The 21994-nt window shown below is 40.3% G+C and overlaps 1 protein-coding gene across 2 annotated transcripts; it reads right to left on the bottom strand.

The window, feature by feature from the left end:
- Positions 1-728: 728 nt before the first annotated feature.
- LOC141793747 (TSC22 domain family protein 3-like) lies at positions 729-8221 on the bottom strand. Of its 2 annotated transcripts, none has more exons than XM_074674596.1 (3): positions 7924-8221; positions 3032-3083; positions 729-2335 (listed from the first exon to the last, which is right to left on the bottom strand). In XM_074674596.1, the coding sequence occupies exons 1-3, from the start codon at positions 8121-8123 to the stop codon at positions 2075-2077; spliced, it is 513 nt and encodes a 170-aa protein (XP_074530697.1). In that variant the 5' UTR covers positions 8124-8221; the 3' UTR covers positions 729-2074. The 2 variants fall into 2 exon arrangements, with proteins under 2 accessions (XP_074530697.1, XP_074530698.1); XM_074674597.1 differs by lacking the exon at positions 7924-8221 and adding an exon at positions 3609-3926.
- Between the last annotated feature and the right edge of the window lie 13773 nt (positions 8222-21994).

The following is a 21994-nucleotide window of genomic DNA, read 5'->3' as shown; positions in this document are numbered from 1 at the left end:
TCACTGTTTCTGATTTGGAAAGAAGGGGCATGTTTCCCTCCTAATATTGCAAGTTTTTCCTATATAAAGGGAGCCAAAGTGCTATTTTTATAAAAGAACACACTGACATATCTACAATTCACATGCCGCTCTGCAAACTGACATTGTACACAAAAACAAAGCTCGGAAAGTGAGCGCAGAATCAGCATGCAGTCAAGGATTTTGAGTTGTGATGGATTTAGCTCTGAGAACTTCTTAGAATCTAAGGTTAGTTTGGGAACAGACAGTTTTTTGTTGACTCTGAAATCCAAATGAAAATGCCTTCACCGACTGTGCTTCCTCATATCCCAAGACCAGAAAACAAGCTCGTCATCAGTGTTGTTACAGCCGTCTGGACTGTTTGCTCTGTCTGCTATGACTGAATTTCCAATGAATAAATCTGCCCATTGTGCCGAAAATGTAACCTGCTCAATCACTACCACAAGGAAAATGTTGGAAGGGTCTGGTCCAGTCAGCAGTCTGTGGTATTCCCCTATTACTACTGTGTTAGTGAGCACTGAGCAGCTTACCAAACATTCATTACTCTTCTGTTTATCAAGTGTAAGACCTGGAATGATTGGATTTTTCTACAACAAAGTCAACCAAAATGTTTCATTATAAATAAAACTTTTGAATGTCAAATACAAGATTTTTCATTCAAGGCTAAGCCAGTAGAACACAAAGAAAAAAGACTACGTCAGCAGGCTGTATTCTGTAAACATAAGGTTTATTGCAAATGTGCAGTTGTATCCAAACACCATAGTGAACAACCATTCAGAGGATACATTACAGCAACAATACCGTTATCTTTACAAAACATAGAAACTTTAGCTCTAGCTACAAACAAGACTTCTCCCTGTGAACTCTTTTACACATGGTCCTGGTTTGCTTTGCTTCTGTTGTTGTGAGAAAATAAAGGCAAAAGTCTTTGGTAGCTAGAAAACAGCTGAGCTCGATGTGGAAATGTGTTCCTTTCTTTTCATGGACAGGCACTGTCGTCATGCCATTGTTCTTACAACATGGCAGAAAACCGACCAAGATACTGGACATCGCTGCTAAAGTCAGGAGTGCATCTGCAGCAAAAAATGGTCGCTCGCCATCCCCACCATGGATGATTATGTACAAAATCTTTGACTCTGAAGAGCTCTGGCAAACGGAGGAGCAGACATAGCACCCTCTTAATTACAAAATAACTCTTTTAAGACTGCTGTACATTGCTCCTATTTTTACAAACAGCTGATTTTTGTTCAGAATCACTAACAAAAACAGATAAAGCAGGATTAATGTCCCCATCAAGCAGCAAGCCCCAACTGCAGACAACACAAGATTACATTTTATGAATCAGGTCAGTATACTGATACTGTGGTGGTCCACCAGCTTCAACAGGCTATACTGCATCAACTTCCACCTCTGCCTTTAGCTTATCCTGTAGATTATTTGTGTTATGCTTAAAAGTACATGAACAATGAGCAATACATCGTAGGTACAGGAAAAGTCCTGGTAATGTGGCTGAAATGTGTCACTGGGAGTCCTCGAAACTTGTATTTAGAGATAGGACAAATCCACATGAAGGGGCTCTTCTTGTTGGGGCATAGAGGACCATCTCTGATGGGATTCCTCTGAGTGATCGCCCCAACACATTCCAAGGCAGCACCTGCAGGGCGAGCCCGATCAACAGCCCCTCACACCACCTCCAGAGCAGAAGGGTGGCTGTTGGAAGAGTTCAGCATGTCTTAAAGCAAGCGCTTGGCTGTGTCTTCGTCGGCCCGCTCTCTATTCTCAGCGCTTTTGTCTACACAGAGACTACGACTAAGAGTTGGACGGTGTCTGAGGCCGGGCCTGACACCACACCAGTCAGAGCATCTAAAAGTTCTGTTTTGTGCTGATCAGTGTCAACAGTTCTTTTTGTGTCCCATCGATCATTTACAGCCACAATGCTTCACCTTCTGTGTCGAAGGTTTCTCAGCGGGCGGCGATTTTTGTAACGCTTGCGTTCAAAACGGAGGTCCATTACTGGTAGGAGACAGTGGCTCTGCCCGCCCCAAGGCAGAGCCACTTACACAGCAGAGCCTGTGATGTGGATGCAGCTCTGCTGCTGCTGCTGGTCCTGGGTCAGCTGAATGCTCTGATTGTCCAACAGCGCGTCCGCTGGGATGCGAGACTGAAACTTCTCTAACTGCTCGGGACTTGCTAGGTTCTTCAGCAGGTAGTTCTCCCTCTCTAGCTGGTTGTTCTTCTCTGCCAGCTCCTTGATCTGCTCTTTGAGGATCTCCACCTCCTCCCGTACTGCGTACATTAAGTGGTTCTTCACCAGATCCTGTCAAAGGAGAGAAGGTAAGGGTGATCAGTTACAATGTAAATATGTAAACTTTTTCAGTACTTAAATGACTGTATATCTTGAAGGAATGACTAAGTTTCCCTAAAAAAGTGGAGAGTATATTTTTACAGTAGTTTTGTTATTTACAAGAATAATGCCCCTCCAAAATAAAGAGACTGTTAAAATATTACCACACAACTCTGTTCTAGAGGGTATTTAAAAATTCTGCAATGACAAAACATTTTCTCTCTCTATCTCTCAACGTCCTGTTCATCTCATTCACTTGATGTCTCCTTTTTTTGTGATCACATGCACAACGCAGTACTGCAGCGTGCACAGCTTTTATGTAACAGGGACTTCTGGGAGCATTCACTCAAAGCTGGTTGTGTGCAGAATGCGTGGTTGAAAATGTATTTTTTGGGAGGTTTGTGGTTTTTACTTTTTACATAGCTGCTTGAACAGAAAGGACAGACACCTTCTGAAAGGTCAGGATTAAGGTATGCTTGAAACCAAACTGGATGTACAATTAGCCATTAAAAATTGTGTTTTTTTCTGTATCTTTGAGCAGTTTTAGATCTATTAAAATTTACTGTGCAATGCTAAACAAAAAGTCAAGTATGATGCAATTCATACTGTTTTAACAGTGGAAGGTGTTGATGTCTTTGTGATGCGTTTGTGGTTGTTATCTGGGCTTACCATGGCCTGCTCAATCTTGTTGTCGATGGCCACAACGCTAGCACCAGAGGCACTGCAAGAGACAAGAGAAATAGGCCATAAATTCATGGTTCAATGTCACAACTGCTGTAAACTTTATGCCAACCAAATATCTTCTGGAGTACTTCCAAAATACACTGGTGTATGACAGTGAAAGAGAAAGCTTGCAGAGAACAGAAACAGAAACAGTTCAGCGGCTGTTATCTTGAATATTTGGTGGAATGTACACTGTGAGGGGATTACTGTGAGTGTGAGATTAGGTTTTTTTATATGGGTTATTGTGTAACCAGCACAAAGGTGTTGGAGGAAATTCCAACTGGTACAGGCACACCAGCAGATATCCGTACAAAGTCCAAATAAACAACAGCAGACAGAATCACAGCTGATATTTGACCATAACCAGAGAATGCAAATGTACGATTTGAACTCATGCTACAGTATTTGCAGGCCTGCTTCGCCATGACAATAGACTGGTGCTGCGATTTATTTCAAAGAGGGCAACAACAAATGACAACGACATGCTGCTTTTAAGGATGTGCTGACGGTGTCGGATATTTACCTGTTGTCAAGTTTGACCGATACAACGTCTCCTCCGAGTAGCGAGGAGAAGAAAGAGATGGAGAAGTTATGCAACTGGTAGACGGCAACCTCCATTGGCGTTTTCGCGAACATCTCCGTGCTCATGTTCAGTACCAAACTCGTTTGAATTACACTTCTCGCCACGTTTGCGACTGTCTGTCACCTAAGTTTATAAATCCGGATTTGCTTCGTCTTTTGCTTCGGAGCGATGCACTAAAGCGGTTGCAGTTCAAGCGCAGTGCAGTGTCGTGGGATAAGCTTCGCCGGTTTAAACAAGCGACTGTCTGATGCTATTTCTGCCTCCGGCTGATTTTTATATGGCTCGCCTCCTGACGTCATCTGACGCGTGCATACATTATTCAAATTAGCTAGTGGGTCAGATTTCGTGGTGCATTCATGTACCCAACGGCTTTCAGGAACTAAACAAAAACATTCAGATATGCCGTTTACACAACAAACCGAGAGGGGCAAATATCAAACCAAGGTTGGTCACGTACAGATGGTAGCGTAAACACGACACTAGCTGCTGGAATTTACTGCTGTATGTTGAACACTGATTTTAACGACTAGTTTATTTTTGTCATGCTGATGTTTTAGTGCAGAATAAAATAATGTAACAACCCATAACTCAGACCATAAAACAGATGTGAAGGAATTTACAGCCCACAACTATGAAACGCCACGAACCCCAACTGGTTTAATGCAATGATATCAGAGGTGGACATATTTTGTAAAAGTTATACTTATGCGACCATAATGTAGAGTTATGGTAATTGTAAGATGTTCTACTACAGAACCTGTCTTGGATCAAATACCTGATATTATCATTGCTTGAAACAATGTCACGTTTTCAAAGCAGCTCAAAAGTTTCCCAAGATGTACATATACTCCACAATAAATACAATAAAGTGGTGTTTCTTGCAACTACTCCGAGCACTTGAATGCAGCATTTTCTGCCCTCCCCCTGAACCTTTCAGTCACTCTACAGTTAACCTACAGACCGAAAACCCTTTCAGTGAATCGAACTGCATTAAAACCAAGAGAATAAGTGTATTCACGACATTAACCTGGAATTTGTGTTGCTGATCAGTGCACCAGATTTGGCCACAGACAGATTTCTCTTACTTGAGTTTAATGTGAATCCCTAGAACCAAATTGAATAAATAAATCAATAAATTTTGTATCGTTTTAAAAATTACTCATTCGTCTCTTCATCTATCATGTGTTTCTGTCACAACTTTATGAAATCAACAAACTGTCCCTGATTACTCGATATGTAGTGACAACAGTATCATAATGTTCCCTTCCCTTTATTGTTGTTACAGTCCATGCTTTAACGGAATGTTCTGCAGTCTCCCTACACTTGCATGGATATCTGCACAGGTACTTTTCCATCTCCTCTCCCGGTAAATTTCCCATCAGTCTCCGTCTGAACTCCAACGGCCTCTAGTGGTGAAAATGTAGAATACAGCGACCTATATGGGACAATGATGGTAAAAGGGTTTTCTTCCCGGAAGAAGACCATGGGATGTTTACCATGGGATTTTCCATACACCTTTCCCAACTTCACCATATATCTTTCATAGAGTGTTTTTAACTTAATTGGAAACCTGTGGAAAATTTTCCATGTACATTCTGAATTTTTTGCCTGTTTTTCAATACAATCAGCATGCTGCTGTATATGTTTTTTAATGCACAGAATGAATATGAAAACTATCAACAGCATCATTTGGTTAACATGGACACCACAAATTGTAATTGTAAGCTTTTTTTTTTTTACTGCCAGGCTATGATAAATAGGACATTTACGTACAAATTATAATAGTGATTTATTCTCCACAGCAGGGACAACATTATCAAACATTTAATCAGCCTGCATAAAGGAGGCTGATTTAGAGCCTCCTTTATGCATAAAGAAAACACAATCCTCCATCAAAGGCTGATTTTGAGTTTGGAAATAATGGCACAGCATGCAAATGTAAAAGCACGCTTGGGATTGTGATTTGTATAACCACCCGCTCACCGCAGATTAGTCCCAAATAATATACATATAGGTAACATAATTTGCACCAGACTGAGGCCCTGTTCCTTAACCTTTTGACTTCAGTCTTGTGACACATGACGCAACTACTATGGCCTGGAATGTCATGAACAGTTTCTGGTAGAACTTGAACACAGAGAAAAAAAAGCATATCTTGTGTGTGTGTTTTTTCCCATAACAATCCACTGAGCACTGATTTTAGCTTTTATAGAGCAATAGACCTTGTTTTCACCAGGGAATCCAGGCACGTTTTAATAGCTGTAATGTAATTGCTCAGCACCTCTCAGCTGTCACATAATGGTCCCTTTGTTGTTGCAATTATCTGATTCAAAACTGATCATAAGCCAATTTAATTTCTATTAGAAAGCCCATGTTGCAGGATGATTTTTCTGCCTCTACACAGAGGACCTGTAGAGTATTACAGGCTTGTCAAAATGAATCTAATGCTCTGCTAACAGGTTTGGATTTTCAGTTTGACTATCTCCTGCTACTCTTAGCTGTTGTCATTCATTAATAGAAATGAGGTTGCAGCCATGAAGTCCATGCATTTCCATACAAACAATACAAGTGTAGTTTACTTATTAAGAATAAGGTCCAAACAGCACAGTGAAACACAGTGCAATGAAAGATGGTGAAAAAGGATCCTGTGTTATGATCATTGTATTTTAAGCAAAGGCAGGCAATGTTATTTTGAGAAAATGTTTTTTGTTATGTAACCAAACAATTAGCGTAGAAAGGCTGACTTTGGGTAGGCCTAACAAGGCTAAGCAGAGAGCACATTGACTGGGTACCAGGGCCCATTGTGCCTGTCGGCTTAGATTTCATGCTGTGACACTGCAGCTGCCAGGTTTAATATCAGGCCCTGTTCTGGTGATGAGGGGCTGCTGAATTACCTTGCCCTGCTGTGATAGTCCCATTTAGGTTTGGGGAGGAGTCACTCTGATCGCCTGCGGCTAACTCTGAAATGCACTTATAGAAACTGCAGAGAGAAGAGCTATACTACACTGTAAAGATATGCTGTCAGATATAGTAAAGAATGCCTGATGAGTCATATGCAGTAGATGATGACAGTGTTAAATATGGTGCTTCAATCCTTCATGCTCAAACAGCTCCAAAATAAATCCAAATAAGTGGTGGACATGCACACACAACACAAACTATTCCAGTTTAAACCGACTCTGTGTGTTTCTAAACAATTCAAGTGCCAAAGCCACTGGCCTACGAGAATGTTTGGAGAGAAAAATTTGCTCAGATTTCAGTGGAACTCATGCTCCCTGACCATGTTTGGGGCGTGCCAGTGAGTCACTCTTAAGCTAGGCCATGGGCAATGCTTTCCATCAGATGTCCCCTGTGTAAGAGCCAACGGCATTATATAATACCGTGATTCATCTGAACCAATGGCTGAACGAGAATCAGGCTGAGACACGCCGCCAAACACAACTTCTGTTAGAAGCAGAATTTGAGGTTTGGAAGGACCAATTCAAGATGACCACAAACAGCTCAAGAAAAATCCCTGGTGATGAAATCTACAGAGTAAATAACAATCACTGAGGGGTCATGTCTCATTCAAAGAGATGACATTTCTCCTCTTTATACTGTTCACATCCCATCTGCCCTTTTACAATTAGGAATGCATGGCGTGTATGAGTGTGTGGTCTGAGAACACACAGGCCTGCCATAGGCTGCAGCCAGCGGCCGTCTCAGAGGAAACTGTCACTGTGGCCAATAGGCCCGGTAACATCTAATGAATACTGAACACCCCACATACAGCAGAAGGCCCAGAGGCAGTCATTATTATCACATCACCCATAAGACTCCAGAGCTATGAATATAAACCAGGCACATGGCCTTGGTCTTTCTCATGAGGTTTCAATAAATCTAACAGGATGTCAATTTCTGCTCTTGGATCGCCACTGCTATTACTTCACGTGGAAAGGTTACATCGAAGGAGCAGTGCATGCAGAAAATGATGACAGAACTGTTATGGTTATATATCAACTGTGATAGACGTCACTCTTCATCACTCCACAAAAGACAGCAATGCATGTATCATTTATCATAACAGATCTTCAGAGAAATAAGAAGAAAGTCTGTTACCACAGCTCATCTTTTACATCCACACCCATGACATACCGCAGTTTTTTCCATCTTTATGTGATCTACCCTCAGTTTGTACATGTGTCACTGACATGTTATGTAAGACATCCTCTCACACATACGTCAAATCCTAGACCACCTCCTGCCTCCAACTTACCGCCGATCAGGCCTCTTGAACACACTTGGTGAGTAAGGAGGCGAATAGCTCATTGCCCGCTCAGGATAGCTGAAGTGCTGGTAGTGGCAGCAGTATCTTGGGGACGGTTCCGCCAGACGAAGGGCGCAAAGCGTCCTAGGAGAGGGAGGCATTGTCCCAACAGGAGTAACCTGAGTAGGACGCGTGTGAGACTGTCCCATCTTTACTTCCAAATGGAGAAGAAGCAGAAACACTAAGACTGTTTGCTCTCTGGCTTGCTGTTGTTTGTTCTACTGTGTTCTCAAAGCACAATGAGACAATTGAGTCGGTACTTCTGGATATGCAGCTATAACTGTGAGTGCCACGCGCAGACTGGCACTTGTATGATGTGTTTCCAATCCAGTGGTACACAATAGCCCCAGAGTCACAATGAAGAGGACTTTTCTGAAATAATGCCAGACGTTTCATCTCACACAGACAAATAAAATGATTCATCTCCTGTCCCAAAAAGAATAGATAATTTGGCCTTTATTCCATAATGTAAAACAAATTATTCAAAAAGTTTATTCAATATTTAGTGAACCCAGAATACAAGAGATACACCAAAAAAAGAGCAAAAACATTAAGACTACTTAGAAATTGTTACACAACTGTCTACAATTCACATGCAAAATCATGCTCAGGCAGACAAATTAGTTCAGTGCTTTTTATGTAACATTTCAGATTCTTATGTAGCATACATGCTCGTCAGTTAGCTAATCCCTCTTGTCAGCAACATTGTAATTTATGCAGTAATGTTTGTAGAGCTTTTGCTGCAGGAAAAGGTGTAACACCAAAGGTAAGCTGTCCTTGTCATAATTTATCACAGGAGGCTTTCTCGTTTGACAGGTCTGTGTAAATGTCTCACACCTCTGTCCGTAGTTAATCCTTTTTCTGCTAATGGAGACATTCGATAATGTGTGTGGATTGAAGTGCTTAGACGTCTGTGGAGTTATATAACAGGCAGCCTTGTGGAACTAGCTACTACATGTTGCCCTTCAGGAGGAGCATCTTTTGGGATTTTAAAAATGTATTTCAATATTTATCCCTAGATGGGGTTTAACTTTGTGTTCTTATGTGCAACTAAGGTGTAGATGCTTGGTGTCAATATTAGGCAGCAGTGTCAAGCATCTCAATAGTTCAATGTATAATAGAACTTAGGAAGAATAAAATAAATAACTAAGGAAATTTGGATATTAAGATATGGTTGTTTCCCACTTTAAACCACATTCAATCAAAGTCATGGTAGTTTGTAGTATTAACAGTTAATCTGCATCTGAACAGACTTGTACAGAGGACATGGATGACTTTTATTAAGAATGTTGACACCCATCAAACCAGGATTTCTAACTGAGAACATCTAATCCTTCTGTATTTAGCTTAGTCATATTGGTAGGATTTCATCTTTCTCATTTCTTTCTTCAAGGTTCATCATCCTTAAAACCACATTTTCTTCTTCAAAGGTGAATTGTTTTTCCGATAATAAGCACTGATCTGTAGATTATTTCAATCATTTTCTTTTCAGCTCAGAACTACAGATGAGACTGCTGTGAGCTAAAACTTTCCATCTGTTGAGACCAGTAGTATGAAGGAAAGTCCATGGTCACATATCTTTACAGTTAAAACTATAGGGAGTGTCTTGTTTTTGTCTCTGTGCCACACAAGTGGTGCCAGGTGATTACATGTCCTCAGACAATTATCTCCTCATACACGATCAGTATTGTCTGGATCAACTGAGACAGAGGGCTGGTCACACTAACGTCTATGAGAGGGGAAAGGGAAGTATTTCAATGTCATATCATAACAACAAGTGTAATATAAAGGAAACAAATATGAGTTTTGCTGAACCTTATATAGATTATGTTCTTATGGAATTACTGCCGAATGCAGACCCCTATGGTCTAGTTACGTAAGTGATTACGGCTTTAAAAGTTTCAGCATCATGTCATGAGCTCAGCATTACTCTGAGTCTGAGCTGCAGAGTTAAGAGGTTTGGCTAAATGTTGGCTACCGGCGCCAAAGGAATAACTTTTTAATGGGCTATACTTAGCTGTAGGAAGGTTTTAATTATGACTTTTTTGCGGTAGAAAACAATGAACTATTTCCTCTTGTTTGTCCCTAAAGGCAGCTGCTACAAAATCAGGGAACACAACAAGCATGCGTGCGTGTGAGTGTGTGTGTGTGTGTTTTCACATATGCACATCCCTCCTTATGTTGGGGTTCTGTATTTAGCCTGTTAAACCCTTCCTAAAGGATCTCTTCAGAAATGTGACATGTGCCTGGGTGGCATTTTGAACTTTACAACTACTGGGAGACACAGGAGGAGCTGTTTGGTTTTCTTAAGACAACACAACATACCACTTTACCTCCTTTCTCTTGCTTGGAATCACTATGCTAGGTTTTATTTTTCCACAGTGATAATGACTTCATTTGCAGTAGACCTCAGTGAAACTGATAACAGTTTATAACAGGACAAAGAGGACTGCAGTAAATGGTACTGTGTGCAGTATATTGTAGTTAACAAGCTCAGGGACTCCTGGCACTAGGCTGTGATTCAGCAGAAGATAGACAGCCTCGGGCCATAATGTAAAGATTTACTTTGTGTAAACTGGGAGAACGGTGCTGGCTAAATTTACTGTGAAAATACTGACAAAGAGTCAGAGCTCAGAGAGGAGCATTAGGGGAATACTGCAATGTGGTGAACCCCTACACACACCCACAAAGAACTTACAGTATGTCCGAGCCTGCAGCCCCAAAGATTCCCATCTGTGTTTTAGTGCAAACATGAGCACACATGGTAACACACACTCAAGACTGTAAGCGCTTAAAGACAAGGGATTAGACTCTCAGGATGTGGATGCAGTGAAGTGATCATGCTAATGGCTCTGCAGATGCTCGACAAAAGGTCAAAGGTTGTGGGCTTAATTGTCCATGCAGTGTTAAATAGTAGTGGACGAAGTTATTAGCCATGTCGGAGCCCTTTGCCTGTGTATGGGTCACTAGTTTAACACAGACAGTATGAGAGAGTTGCTCATTGCTTCGTCTTTGGTTTATTTCTTGGTAAGTCAGTTCTAATTTCTTGAAGTAAATTAAAATAAAAAAAAATAAAAAAATAAAAAACAGGAGAAAGCTTTTGCTAATGAAACATGTTTGTTTTTTAGGGAAACACAAAGGATGAACAGTTGCACCTGAAAGTCTTGATAGCTGCACCTTTGCATGGCACCTGAAGTAAACACATCGCTGGATCAGTTCCAAGAACAAAAGGTCACAGAGTTCACTGCGCTGCCATCTGTCTATATTCATCTGCCTGTATTCAGTAGAGTACTGTTACCCTCAGCTGCTGTAGATCTTTGATCTAAGCTGCCTCAGCTAGGAATCGCAGACGTCATACTAATGGGTACATACTGCACTAAAATTTATCACACTATCACGGAAATGCTGAAAAATGGGTATGTACTGTAAGAGCCGTGAAGCTGATTGATTCACGTGGAACCAATCCAAGGAAATAGACCAGTTTTACCACGCTATCAGCACAAAGTTGGCAGGCTTGATTTTTACTGCAAAGTGGGTCATCTGCCTGGCTACAATCCTCATATCAAAAAGCCGTTAGTAAAATGGAGCTGGCAGTGTCATATCATAATCAGAGAGGCATCTTTGCTGGAGAGGACTCAGCATCTTCTCTACCAACAAAACACCTTAAGTTTTTCCATAAGGTAAAAAAAAGAGGAAATTACTGTGGAGAAGTGATCTCTGAACCAGTCTGTGGAAAATTACAGTCTCAGGCTAGATGACTGCCAAAAGGCTCTGAGCCAGTTTTTGTTGTTGTTGTTGTTGTTGTTGTTGTTGTTTTGTTGTTGCTGTTGTTGTTGTTTTTGTTTTGTTTTTTGTTTTGTTTTCTGCTGACCTATCTAACACCAATCAATGGATGGGATTATAAAACCTGTATGTACGTTATATGGTGGCTTTGTTGTTTACCCTAAGGGTATGCTACAGAAACAAGTTAGCTAACATCACAGATAGCTTGGCCCTGCATGTTTTCTAAAAAGCTTCAGAAAGAGCCCAATTTCTCAAATGAAATATTCAGCTTTATGCTATAAGAGTTTATAATAATCAATACAACCATTTTTGAAGGATTATTTAAAAACTGTTGTTAAAAAGCACTGATGGTCAACATTTGCAAGCATTGACTTAAGTTTCAGTGTTAGCTGGCAGCATGCTATGCTTCTTCGTTTTCAAACAATAGTTTCTTTAGGAAAATGTATGCCATTGCTTTGCGAGTGTTTTTAAGGAATAAGAAGTAAATTTGTTTGACCTAAAAAAATTAGATGGGTGTAATGACTGGTGTATACACCACTTCCAGACACCACATTTCGGCTGCATTGGATCAGTTTCGTTTAATTGTCTGGGTGCCAGAAAGACGCCTTTGTCCTGGCAGGTTGATTAAAAAAAAAGCAACAAACAAGTGAAGTATTCAGGTCAAATCTAGCGTGTGAATGAAACTAGATACTATGGTTTTCTTTTCATACCCTCAACCTCTCGCCAACAATAATATCCAGACTCCCTCTGCCCTTCATTACCTTTTTTCCACCTGTCACTATGATATTACTATCTCTTTTAATTGCTATTGCTCTCTCTCAACTTCTCTCAATCCATTTCTCACTTTCAACATCTTTTTTTTTCAACTCATAGTTCAGTCTGCTTGACTCTGCAGCTGCGTGACCTAAGTCACCAGCAACTGGGACACTGGAGGGATGCGGACTCGCGAAGACTCTTCCCACCTGGTGAGTGTTTGTGTGCTAGCTCGTGTTTTTGTTTGCTTGTGTGTACGTCAATGTGTGTGGTTGGATACAAGCTTGCATACGTGCTGGCTCTCACACGTCTGGCCTCGTCAGCGCAGACTGGATTTAACTGGATGACAGACATCCCACTAACTCTCACCGCCAGTGTCATCTAAACACAGAATCATTCCCACAGACTCCAGCAGGCTCCTCCGCTGAGCTCTGAAGCCAATCTGCTGTCACCTGCAAAACGATGATGGAGCGGTGACTAAGTTCCCACGGGTAACTCTAGCCGAGTCATTGGCGGTCATTGCTAAAGGAAAGTGGAATTAGGTATAGTCTCAAGTGAAAAGATATCAAAAATATATATTAGCTACATCATTTATTATAGATACATCACTACCGCATGCTAGAAATATTTTTTACTGGAAGTGAATTTGCCCTTTTTCAAATCTCTTTAATTTGCCTGTTACACATATTGACATCATGCTAACTACAGCTGAGGTAAGTAACTTTCAAAGTAACATGTTATTCAGTGTTTTTTAATTATTTTCAATTTGTACTTCAGTAAAAAAAAAAGTATCTGATATTTTCAAAACAGGCTCATAACCTTAGTGTAAATAAAAGAACTTGTTGCAACATAAATGAGCCAACATTGCCAACTATATCCAAGCAGATTGAGAGCAACACGATACTTCCATCCAATATAATGTCACGTCTATTATTAGTCACATTGTTACATAAGTATTTGTATTTCACTATTTAAAAAAAGGGTTTATTTCCGCCACCATGGCCCTTCCTGCATCCAGATGACTAACATCTCCAAGCACCACAGTGATGTCCAAACATGGTCATCAATTGTGCTGCTGTCAACCACAGAATGAAGTATCTCAAGTAGTTCTGAGAGGAAAATTAAAATATATGCTCCTGTATATATTAAATCATTAAAAAATAACCCTCAGTGTTCTTATGTGGCTGCAGACTCCAATTCAAAGACAGCAGTTTTCAAAGTTATGTTTCTGCTCGGTTACTTATCCTCAGCCTGAGGAAGTTTCAACAGCCTGCCTTTCACTGATCTCTACAAGCCAAACAGATCATCTTATTCTTCTTGAACAAGAACACAAGAATGAGTCAGATCATAATTCAATCTCTTCTCTTTTCAAACGTGCTCTGACTTAGGCTGGAGAGCCGTAAATCTTAGTGGTAATAATAGAAAGGCATACAAATGAACTGTAGGGGTTGTACAGTATAGCGAGTGTATTTCTAAAATCAAGGCCATAGTGTATTCAGAGTCTTTGAATGTCTATAGGTGCAATACAGGAATGTGAATGAAACTCTTGTTTTTGGCACTTAAAAGTTCAGATCTTTAACTTTTGGGCGTCGACCCCCTGTTTGTGTTTTATCTTGAAGCAGCTGAAAACTCAGATTAATTGCACCACTCAGCATCTGTGCAGTTGCAAATCACACCACACTGTGTTCATATGTAAATATACACATTAATCAGACTATACATTCAGATCAAAACTATTCACAGCCTCTTTTCCCTCCTCTTTTCAGAGGGGACTCATAAATTTAGCAAGTCTCCCTTTCAAATAGCATCACAAATTAAAACCATTCAACTGCACACTGTGGCTCTCATGCACACAGAGAAGAGGGAACATGGTGTACGCAATGTTTCTTCAGCCTGTCTGTGTGGTGAGGATCCCTACCGACAGAGGACAGGCTCACACAGACGACAAGAAGAGCAGATGTGGGGGCCCCGAGTCTTAAATGTTAACATGTTGTAGTTTAATGGAAGAAGACTAAAAAGAGCTTAATGAGGGAACGCAATTAAGGCAGCCATGCTGAACAACTAAAATGTATATCCAGATGTTGGCCACCCGTGTGAAGGCTGTGAAACAAATACGTGTAGACCGTAAACACATATATTACATCATTGTTCTTACTGGGAAATTCAGGAAAGTTAATGAGGATTTGGAAGTGTTAATTACAAAACACTTTCAAAGAAAAGTTAAGAGTATTAACTTATTCTTGTTCAGAAAACGCTACGTGTTCCTTATGAAACAGTAACAGCGTGATATTATGATGAATGTTGATTTTGTGCTTTTCATTAGCAGCCCATGAAAAAATAATTAAAGTTATGTATGCAGATATCCACACAGCCTCCACCAGAACAACCTCTTCATCATTTAATATATGATAAATTTTCATCATAAGTGTGGACATCAGTAGATTTCTCTGCTACAGCTGTGGTTTACACGGTACTGATTGTGTATACATGAATCTGTCCTTGGCCTATGTTCTTTATGGGGCCTGAAAAAACATGTGAAACTGATGATATGCTATTATACAACAATCTATAGGGCCCCCATACCAGTGGTATGTGAGGGTTTCACTGTCACTGCGGAGGCGGTCTGCAGAAGTCTGATTCAAACATGCAGATGCACAAATAGCAAGTGATTATCTGGGGATGGTTGTTTGCTTGATTTGTGTTGGGGTGTTAAACCTTATCGTGAGTGTATTAGTGTCACTGTAAGCCTCATAATGTTTTCACAACAGAAATTTTGTCTTAAAGCCCATTTAGTTTTTGAGTAGACTCTGACAATCACCAAAGTCTTCCTTTCTGGGATCTATTCTTAGCTATGAGCCGAATACAAGAACACTCCAAAACTTTAAAACTCACACTGGAGTGCTGGTATGTCATCACAAAATTGTTGGTTTCTGTGTTTTCCTTACTCAAATTTTATCAGCTTCAGTTTTTTATCTAGCAATGTTGGGTTTAACTGCATAATCCTAAGTTGTGAAATGACATTTTGCTCTAAGTGAGAGTTAATACAATATACTTTTTGCAGCTAAGTAGATCAGTCAGCTTTAAATGGTCACACATGTGTTTCACATGTCTTCAGTCATTTCTCTGCAGTAGTTTTGTCAAATGTTTCTTTTTTGTTTGTTTGTTTAACAAAAATTAGAAGTGACTTTTTTTTTGTCACAGGAGAATTTAACTCCCCAGATTTCAGGGCAAACATACTCATTTCACCTTTTCTGATGCGTTTCCTTCTTCTGGCTAGAACTGCTGATTGATTGCAGCCTTGTGGGGGTGATATCATCACATGAGTTTGTTCACATTATCTTGCTGAGGTCAAAAAATGTGATGAAATAAATCAGCCTGGTCATGTTTCACTTTCTGCAGCACTACCCCTATCTCAGAACTGCTACCTTTTACTTGAAGTGAAGTGTGTAATTGCTTCAAAATTCAATGTACATGTTTTGCAACATGTCCCTACTTCCCTTTTCAACCCTGTGTGGTTCTGTGCATGCACAAGACACTGCAGTCTCATTTCTTCCATGGAAAACACACAACCCTCCTTTACCTGCTGACCTATGTACTGAATGAGAACACCAAGTATGAGCTTCAAACTTTAGAAAGCAAGTGTAAACAATTCTTCTCTAGGAGGCCTTCCAAAAAGTAAATCTAAAATAAGAGCTCAGGAAGATGCTGGTGAATGAGGCCTTATGTCTACAGTGTGTCTTTATAGCTTTAACTTGGTATGATAGCTCTAGTGTCTTGCATTTCGCAAAGCAGGGAGCTAACAACCACAGCCATGTCTCAGCCCGACAATGTCTCAAGTGCTCTCTAGGGTTTGAAGCTTGTTCCAGTGCTCCAGATCTCATATCTTCAACCATTTCTTGTGTTTATGATTGATATCAATCCAACAGGATTAATTGCGTAACAAAAAGCCCTTTTTTTCAGGATGTGGCTCAGTCAGAGGAAGGATCAGCATCAAAAGCGGCTGTGTGATCTCAATAAACCGGGAACTTTGTGATATCCAGCCTGGTGCAGTGCTGAGCTGAGAAGTTGTTTGGGAGTTTACAGGAACCCCAACCTATCCTGCCTTCAAACAACCAAGAAGCCTTCCCCCCAGACAAAGACGCAAATCTTTTAAGCTACCCTGATTGGTCATTTCAGGATTTTTCTTTTTTTCCTCTTGGTCACAGTCCATTTAAAGACATGCACTCCAAGTTAAGGACATGGAAAACAGATAAGGACTTGACAGGGTACTTGGTTTAATTGTTTAAAGTAAAAAAAAATAGGCACATGCATCATGCAATGAATCCTTACTTTGCAATAAACTATTGTACCATAAACTAAATAAAAGTAGAAACATTTACTCTGTCACAACACTGTCTTTTCCAGCTGTGTGTGTTTGTTCAGGCTGCTTTGAGCAGTAAGTGTTTGTGACTGCACAAATGAGTCTCTCATTATCTAATGGGATTCTCCTTGAAAAATCACTTCTAAGCCGTAGCTCATTGAGCATGCCACTTTGTAATGAATGCAAATGTTTGAACTAAGGGAGTAAGTTGTGCTGCAGTTGCTGAAATATCACTCTAATGGTGCCACTACTTCGCAATTTGTACAAACAAAATGTTCCTAAATGACTGAAGAATTGCAAAAAGGCCCAAAGGGAAGATCTTATGTGCTGCCCTAAAATAAAAACACATAGCTATGTCTTTTTTTTACATTTATACAAAAGAATAAATATAAAATGTTGTTAAATTAAGGGAATATGTTGCAGATGACTGGCTGGAAGCAAAATCAGGGTTCAAGCCTGCTTCAGGAAACAAACAGGAAATATTTCTACTTGAAAATGACTCTTGAACTTGGAGTCGTTCAGAGTACACAAGACAAATTGTCTTTCAGAGATGTCATCTTCCTGGCCTCCAAGCTGCACAGAAGAGTGAGTAAACACGATCTACCATCCCAGTCATTGTATAAAGGCCTGGATAAACAATGTGGGTTGGATTGGCCAGCCTCCAACGTGTACCCAAGGGGTCCAAAGTTCACTTATGAAAGCAGAGAGCACTCTTGGATCTGTTTTGCATGCACACTCGACACACAGGTACACAAATACAGCCCTGTGCAAGCCAAGGTGTGCATCCAAGCATGGGAACAGCATTGAGATGTTCCTGCACACAAACAGTATGCATGATAAAAAAAAGAGCAATGTCGTCAAAACATATAAACAAAGAGATGGACGTGCATATGCACACATTCAGGTCTGATGTATGCAGATAAAACACATATACACAACAGGCGGGCAAGTGTGCACATGCACTACGCACTCTTTTTGTTGCTGTGTGGATTGGCAAGCCAAAGATCACGTTCACAAACAGAAAGCTCTTTATCATCCTGACACCTCACGAGGATTGATGTCTTTTTGTGATGGATCTTTACTTTAAAAACAAAATGTTGTAAAAGATTTATGGATTAAATGGGTTAGAACCGAGATCCAGGACATCCTGCCAACTCAATTTGAGGACGTCACTCTCTGTCGTCAAACAGCACTGCTTCTTTTGAAACAGCTGGGAACGAAAAACAAAAATAAGATGATTGTTACGCTTTAAGTCTTCTGGAACAAAAGTTAGAAGTGACGTAAAATCTTTAATCAGATCTGGCTTTGCTGCCTGAGAAGTGCACAGAAGTCCTTTCTTGTGTTCGAGATGGACAGATTTGCCAGCGCAAGTGGGTGTTTGTGCGCCACTTAGCTGTCACACACTATCTTCATTCTCAAATCAGAGAGTTCAGGTGTTTTATGACAAAGTTTCCCACATGCATTGAAGGGAGGAGTGCATTAAGGTTAAAGTTTAAACTCTTTTTATTTAGGCAGATTATACCGAGAGTCATAAAACCTCCAAATACCTTGAGAAGTAAGAACCCAGAGAAGACAGGAGAGGTGTGGGATAAGTTAAGGGGTCTAAGTCACGTGCATGACTCTCTGGAGCAGGATACTTATGCACGGTTGTCTTTGGCTTTGGCCCTGCAAAAGCACAAGCGCATGCCGCAGGGCATCATGAAACAGGAGAAACATGCCAGGCTTGGCTTTTGTTGCTGCACACCTGAGCAGGTCTCTGCCAGGGTGTTTTGTCTGGGGCAGCTGAAGCTATATCATTATACTACCTGTAATAAAACTATCCATCTTCATAGAGCTGTGGTCTGATATCAACAATGTGTATACGACAGTATAGGTAAGAATGACGCCAATCAAATCTGGACTGACACATTTATAGGATCTTTTAAGATCTGTGATAGGGTCACAGATCACAGATCGTGTCTTTCAGCACGTTAGTAAAGAGTAAGCATTCCTGTCATCTTTTACATTGCCATAAAGAGAAGTGACATTTCACAACCCCTATTGTAAGAAGCTAAGCTGTGAATGATAATTGAAACTTATTTGTGAAAGCTACTTCCAGGAACTGATTCGAAATTTGCAGAAGTAAAACAAAAACTGGGTATTTCACACATTTATATATTCCCACTTAAAGCAATTTGACTACCACACCCCCCACGCAAAAACAAATGCATGCACAGCTAAAAAAAAAGGGAAAAAAATCCCATCTTATTATCACTGTTTTCCAGCCTGTGTCTGATTGGCCTCTTCACACCGTCATAATGACTGTGGTGTTCTTTCTTGGTACGATTGTAATTACAGCTCAACCACAGGCGGAGGCACACAATGTGGCGCCTGCAAGGTAGCAGCCAGCCTTTACAACAAGGATACTCCTCCAATAACCACAAAAGAAACAGTGTGTGCCCCTTTAATATTTAAATACTGTTTCAGAGTGTGTAAATATATCTGTCTTGCTACCTCCTGAATGCACATCACTGTATTTCTGCATAGTTTCTATCTTTCTCTGTCCATGCCGTACCCCTCCACCTTTTACAGTCATTGTTATTCTTGTGTGTCACACTGTCTCTGAGCAGTAAATCCTACCTGACTGGCATGCTTCAGGACAGCCAAACCCTCCCTCTGGGTTATTATCCTGTCTCTGACCTGTCTCGTCATTGCAAGTTGTCGTCTGGTGCTTGCTCAACTATTTCTGGCGGAGGTGTTGCTGTTTATCGAGGAAAATATGCTTACGAGTGAGCAGTTTGCTTGTCATTTAAAAATGTATGCGGAGGCAGAATAGTGGTTAAAATGTTTGATTGCACAAAACATTTAAACACTGGTGTTTACTGCACAGGTTTAGCTGATCTGGGCTGTATTCCTAGACAGAAAAATCACAGTTATGCTGCCCCATCATGCCCTTTTACTCTTTCGTTGAAAAAAATCAAACCGGTATTGCTGGAAAAAAATAATCTAGCATCTGTTTTGGGTCTGTAAGTAAAGTACAGACTAGGTTACACCACAGCAGCAGCTTAAAGTTATCTTTTTCATCTTTCTTTTTATCTTGATGCTTGGAAGGAAAAGAAAAGGGTTGGCTTTTAGCTGTACACGTCAACTCGTTACTGATCATATATCATAAGATTCCTCACGTGACCTTTCTTAGGGACAAGACCTCCTCATGACAGGCCTCTTAAAGTCGAGGAAATGCAGAGAGATATGCATATTTCCTTTGGTGAGAAGATACAGCAAACCACACTTTATGTAATATTTCCTGCATTTTGGTAAAATGAAGCAGTCTAGTTCCGTGACTGCAGTCTGCAACATCTCTAGTTGTTTTGATATTTACTGTGACTCTGCTATGAAAGCTGTGTCTGCAAGAAGAAAAGAGAAAAAAAAAACAGTCAAGACAAAGTTGCCAAACAATGGAGCAGACAGACACGCAAATTAGCCCGATAACAAGCATCCAAGGGATTGCCTTTCATCAGTTCACCAGATACTGTGTGTGTCTGGGGCCTGCTGCCCCTGAGGACAGCCTCTCGCTTTGTATTAGAGACCGAGCCGAGCCGAGAGCTACCAAACACCAAAACAGGAAAATGCAAAAATGAGGAAGAGAAAACGAGAGGAGGCGAAAGAAGGAGAGGGGGAGGGAGGAGAGGGCTTTCACAGCTGTTGTTAGGCAGTGCTTCCTCTGATAGGAGGCGCTGGCTGTACTCCCAGTTCTTCAGATAAATTGTCAAAAAAAACATGGTCACCTTGAGTGGTGTCTGGGGGGAGCATGCTGGTGCATAAAGCAATGAGAAAAGAGATAAAGTTTTGATTCATAAAAAGAAGTTCAAATCAAATCAGACTAAGTTAACCCAGAGGTTTATTTGACTTCTCTGTGGGGGATACGGCAACTGCTACTGCTGCTTATCAATGAGTGAAATGCAGTGGAAGCAAAACACAGAAGTTCATAGAAACTATCATTTAGCATTTTCCTTGAAGTCTAATATGGATAAGTATTAGTTGTGAACTCCCGGATTAAGTGCTCCACTGTGTTTATAAGATGACACGTCTTCGAGTTGTGCCGCAGTAACAGTGCAGACATCTGCAAAATGTGTTAGCCTCTTATCACAGGATCATGATGGTAAGCAGAATGTAAGTCTTTAATCTGTCCCACACTGCACGTCTCATTGTGTTTGTGACAACAGGTGCTGCGGTCTTATGAGACTGTTAGTGCGTTGCAAAAAGAAAAACTTAGTAAGTCAGTGGTGATAAGCCTGTACCTAATAGAACGACTATAACACCTAATTTATATGAACCTCTTCTTCCCTAGCAGGAAGAGGAAACAATGCTTAATTTCCACACAATATAAGAATAATTCTGTAACAAACCATTATATTGTACCCACATTAATTTTTCAGAGAAAAGAAGTTTCTATCTTGTGCACACAAGTTAATCATCTTGAGGGACAAGGCTTTATCTTGTGCAAATAGACTAATCATCTTGTGCTAACAAGTTAGTATAGTTTGGTAATATGAAACTCTCTTTTATGAATGAGTTATTAAAGGTGAAAACAAGGTGTAATCTTGTGGACAAAAAAATATATATATCCGAGGGAAGTTTATAATCTTGTGCACACAGGTTAAATATCTTGTGCGGAAAAGTTTATCTTATTTAATCTTGTTAGAAGAGGTTTACTGGTGAAAACATGTTATTTTCTTAACATTCATCAGCTAACCATCTTGTGGAAAAATAAACAATAATTTTTATGTTGATATATCAAAGCTCTATCACCTGTGAGTTAAGTGTTATAGAACATCTGTATTTTGTATGAAATACTCTCGTTATTGTATGGCAGAGTCATTTTGGCTCATCACGTGATCCTTTATTATCATAACAACATTACTGTATGGTGTAGCAATGCTTTTCCATAGTTAGCCTACTATTCTGTATCATGGTTGTCTCTTTACATTTATTACCACTACAAAAGAAGCTGTGACAGATCTAATTCACCTTTTTTTCTTTATAATAGTGTGAGCATCAGGTATGCGCACAAGATATTTCAAATTTAAAGTATGTGCTTAATGCTTTCCACAAAATGTGATCCACTTCAGTTGCTGATGTGTGTTC

This window comes from Halichoeres trimaculatus, unplaced genomic scaffold (genome assembly GCF_033239565.1).
Source record: "Halichoeres trimaculatus isolate MK-OKI-2021-1 unplaced genomic scaffold, fHalTri1.1 fHalTri1_scaffold_7, whole genome shotgun sequence".
NCBI classification, from domain to species: domain Eukaryota; kingdom Metazoa; phylum Chordata; class Actinopteri; order Labriformes; family Labridae; genus Halichoeres; species Halichoeres trimaculatus.
This window is presented reverse-complemented; position numbering and strand designations above follow the sequence as displayed.

Bases quoted from the DNA above. Each gene is read 5' to 3' on its own strand.
- LOC141793747 (XM_074674596.1), bottom strand. From the start codon at position 8,123: ATGGGACAGTCTCACACGCGTCCTACTCAGGTTACTCCTGTTGGGACA. The intron at 3,084-7,923 runs GTAAGTTGGAGG...TGTCTCTTGCAG, and splicing joins TTCAAGAGGCCTGATCGGCG to TGCCTCTGGTGCTAGCGTTG. The intron at 2,336-3,031 runs GTAAGCCCAGAT...CTCCTTTGACAG, and splicing joins ACAAGATTGAGCAGGCCATG to GATCTGGTGAAGAACCACTT.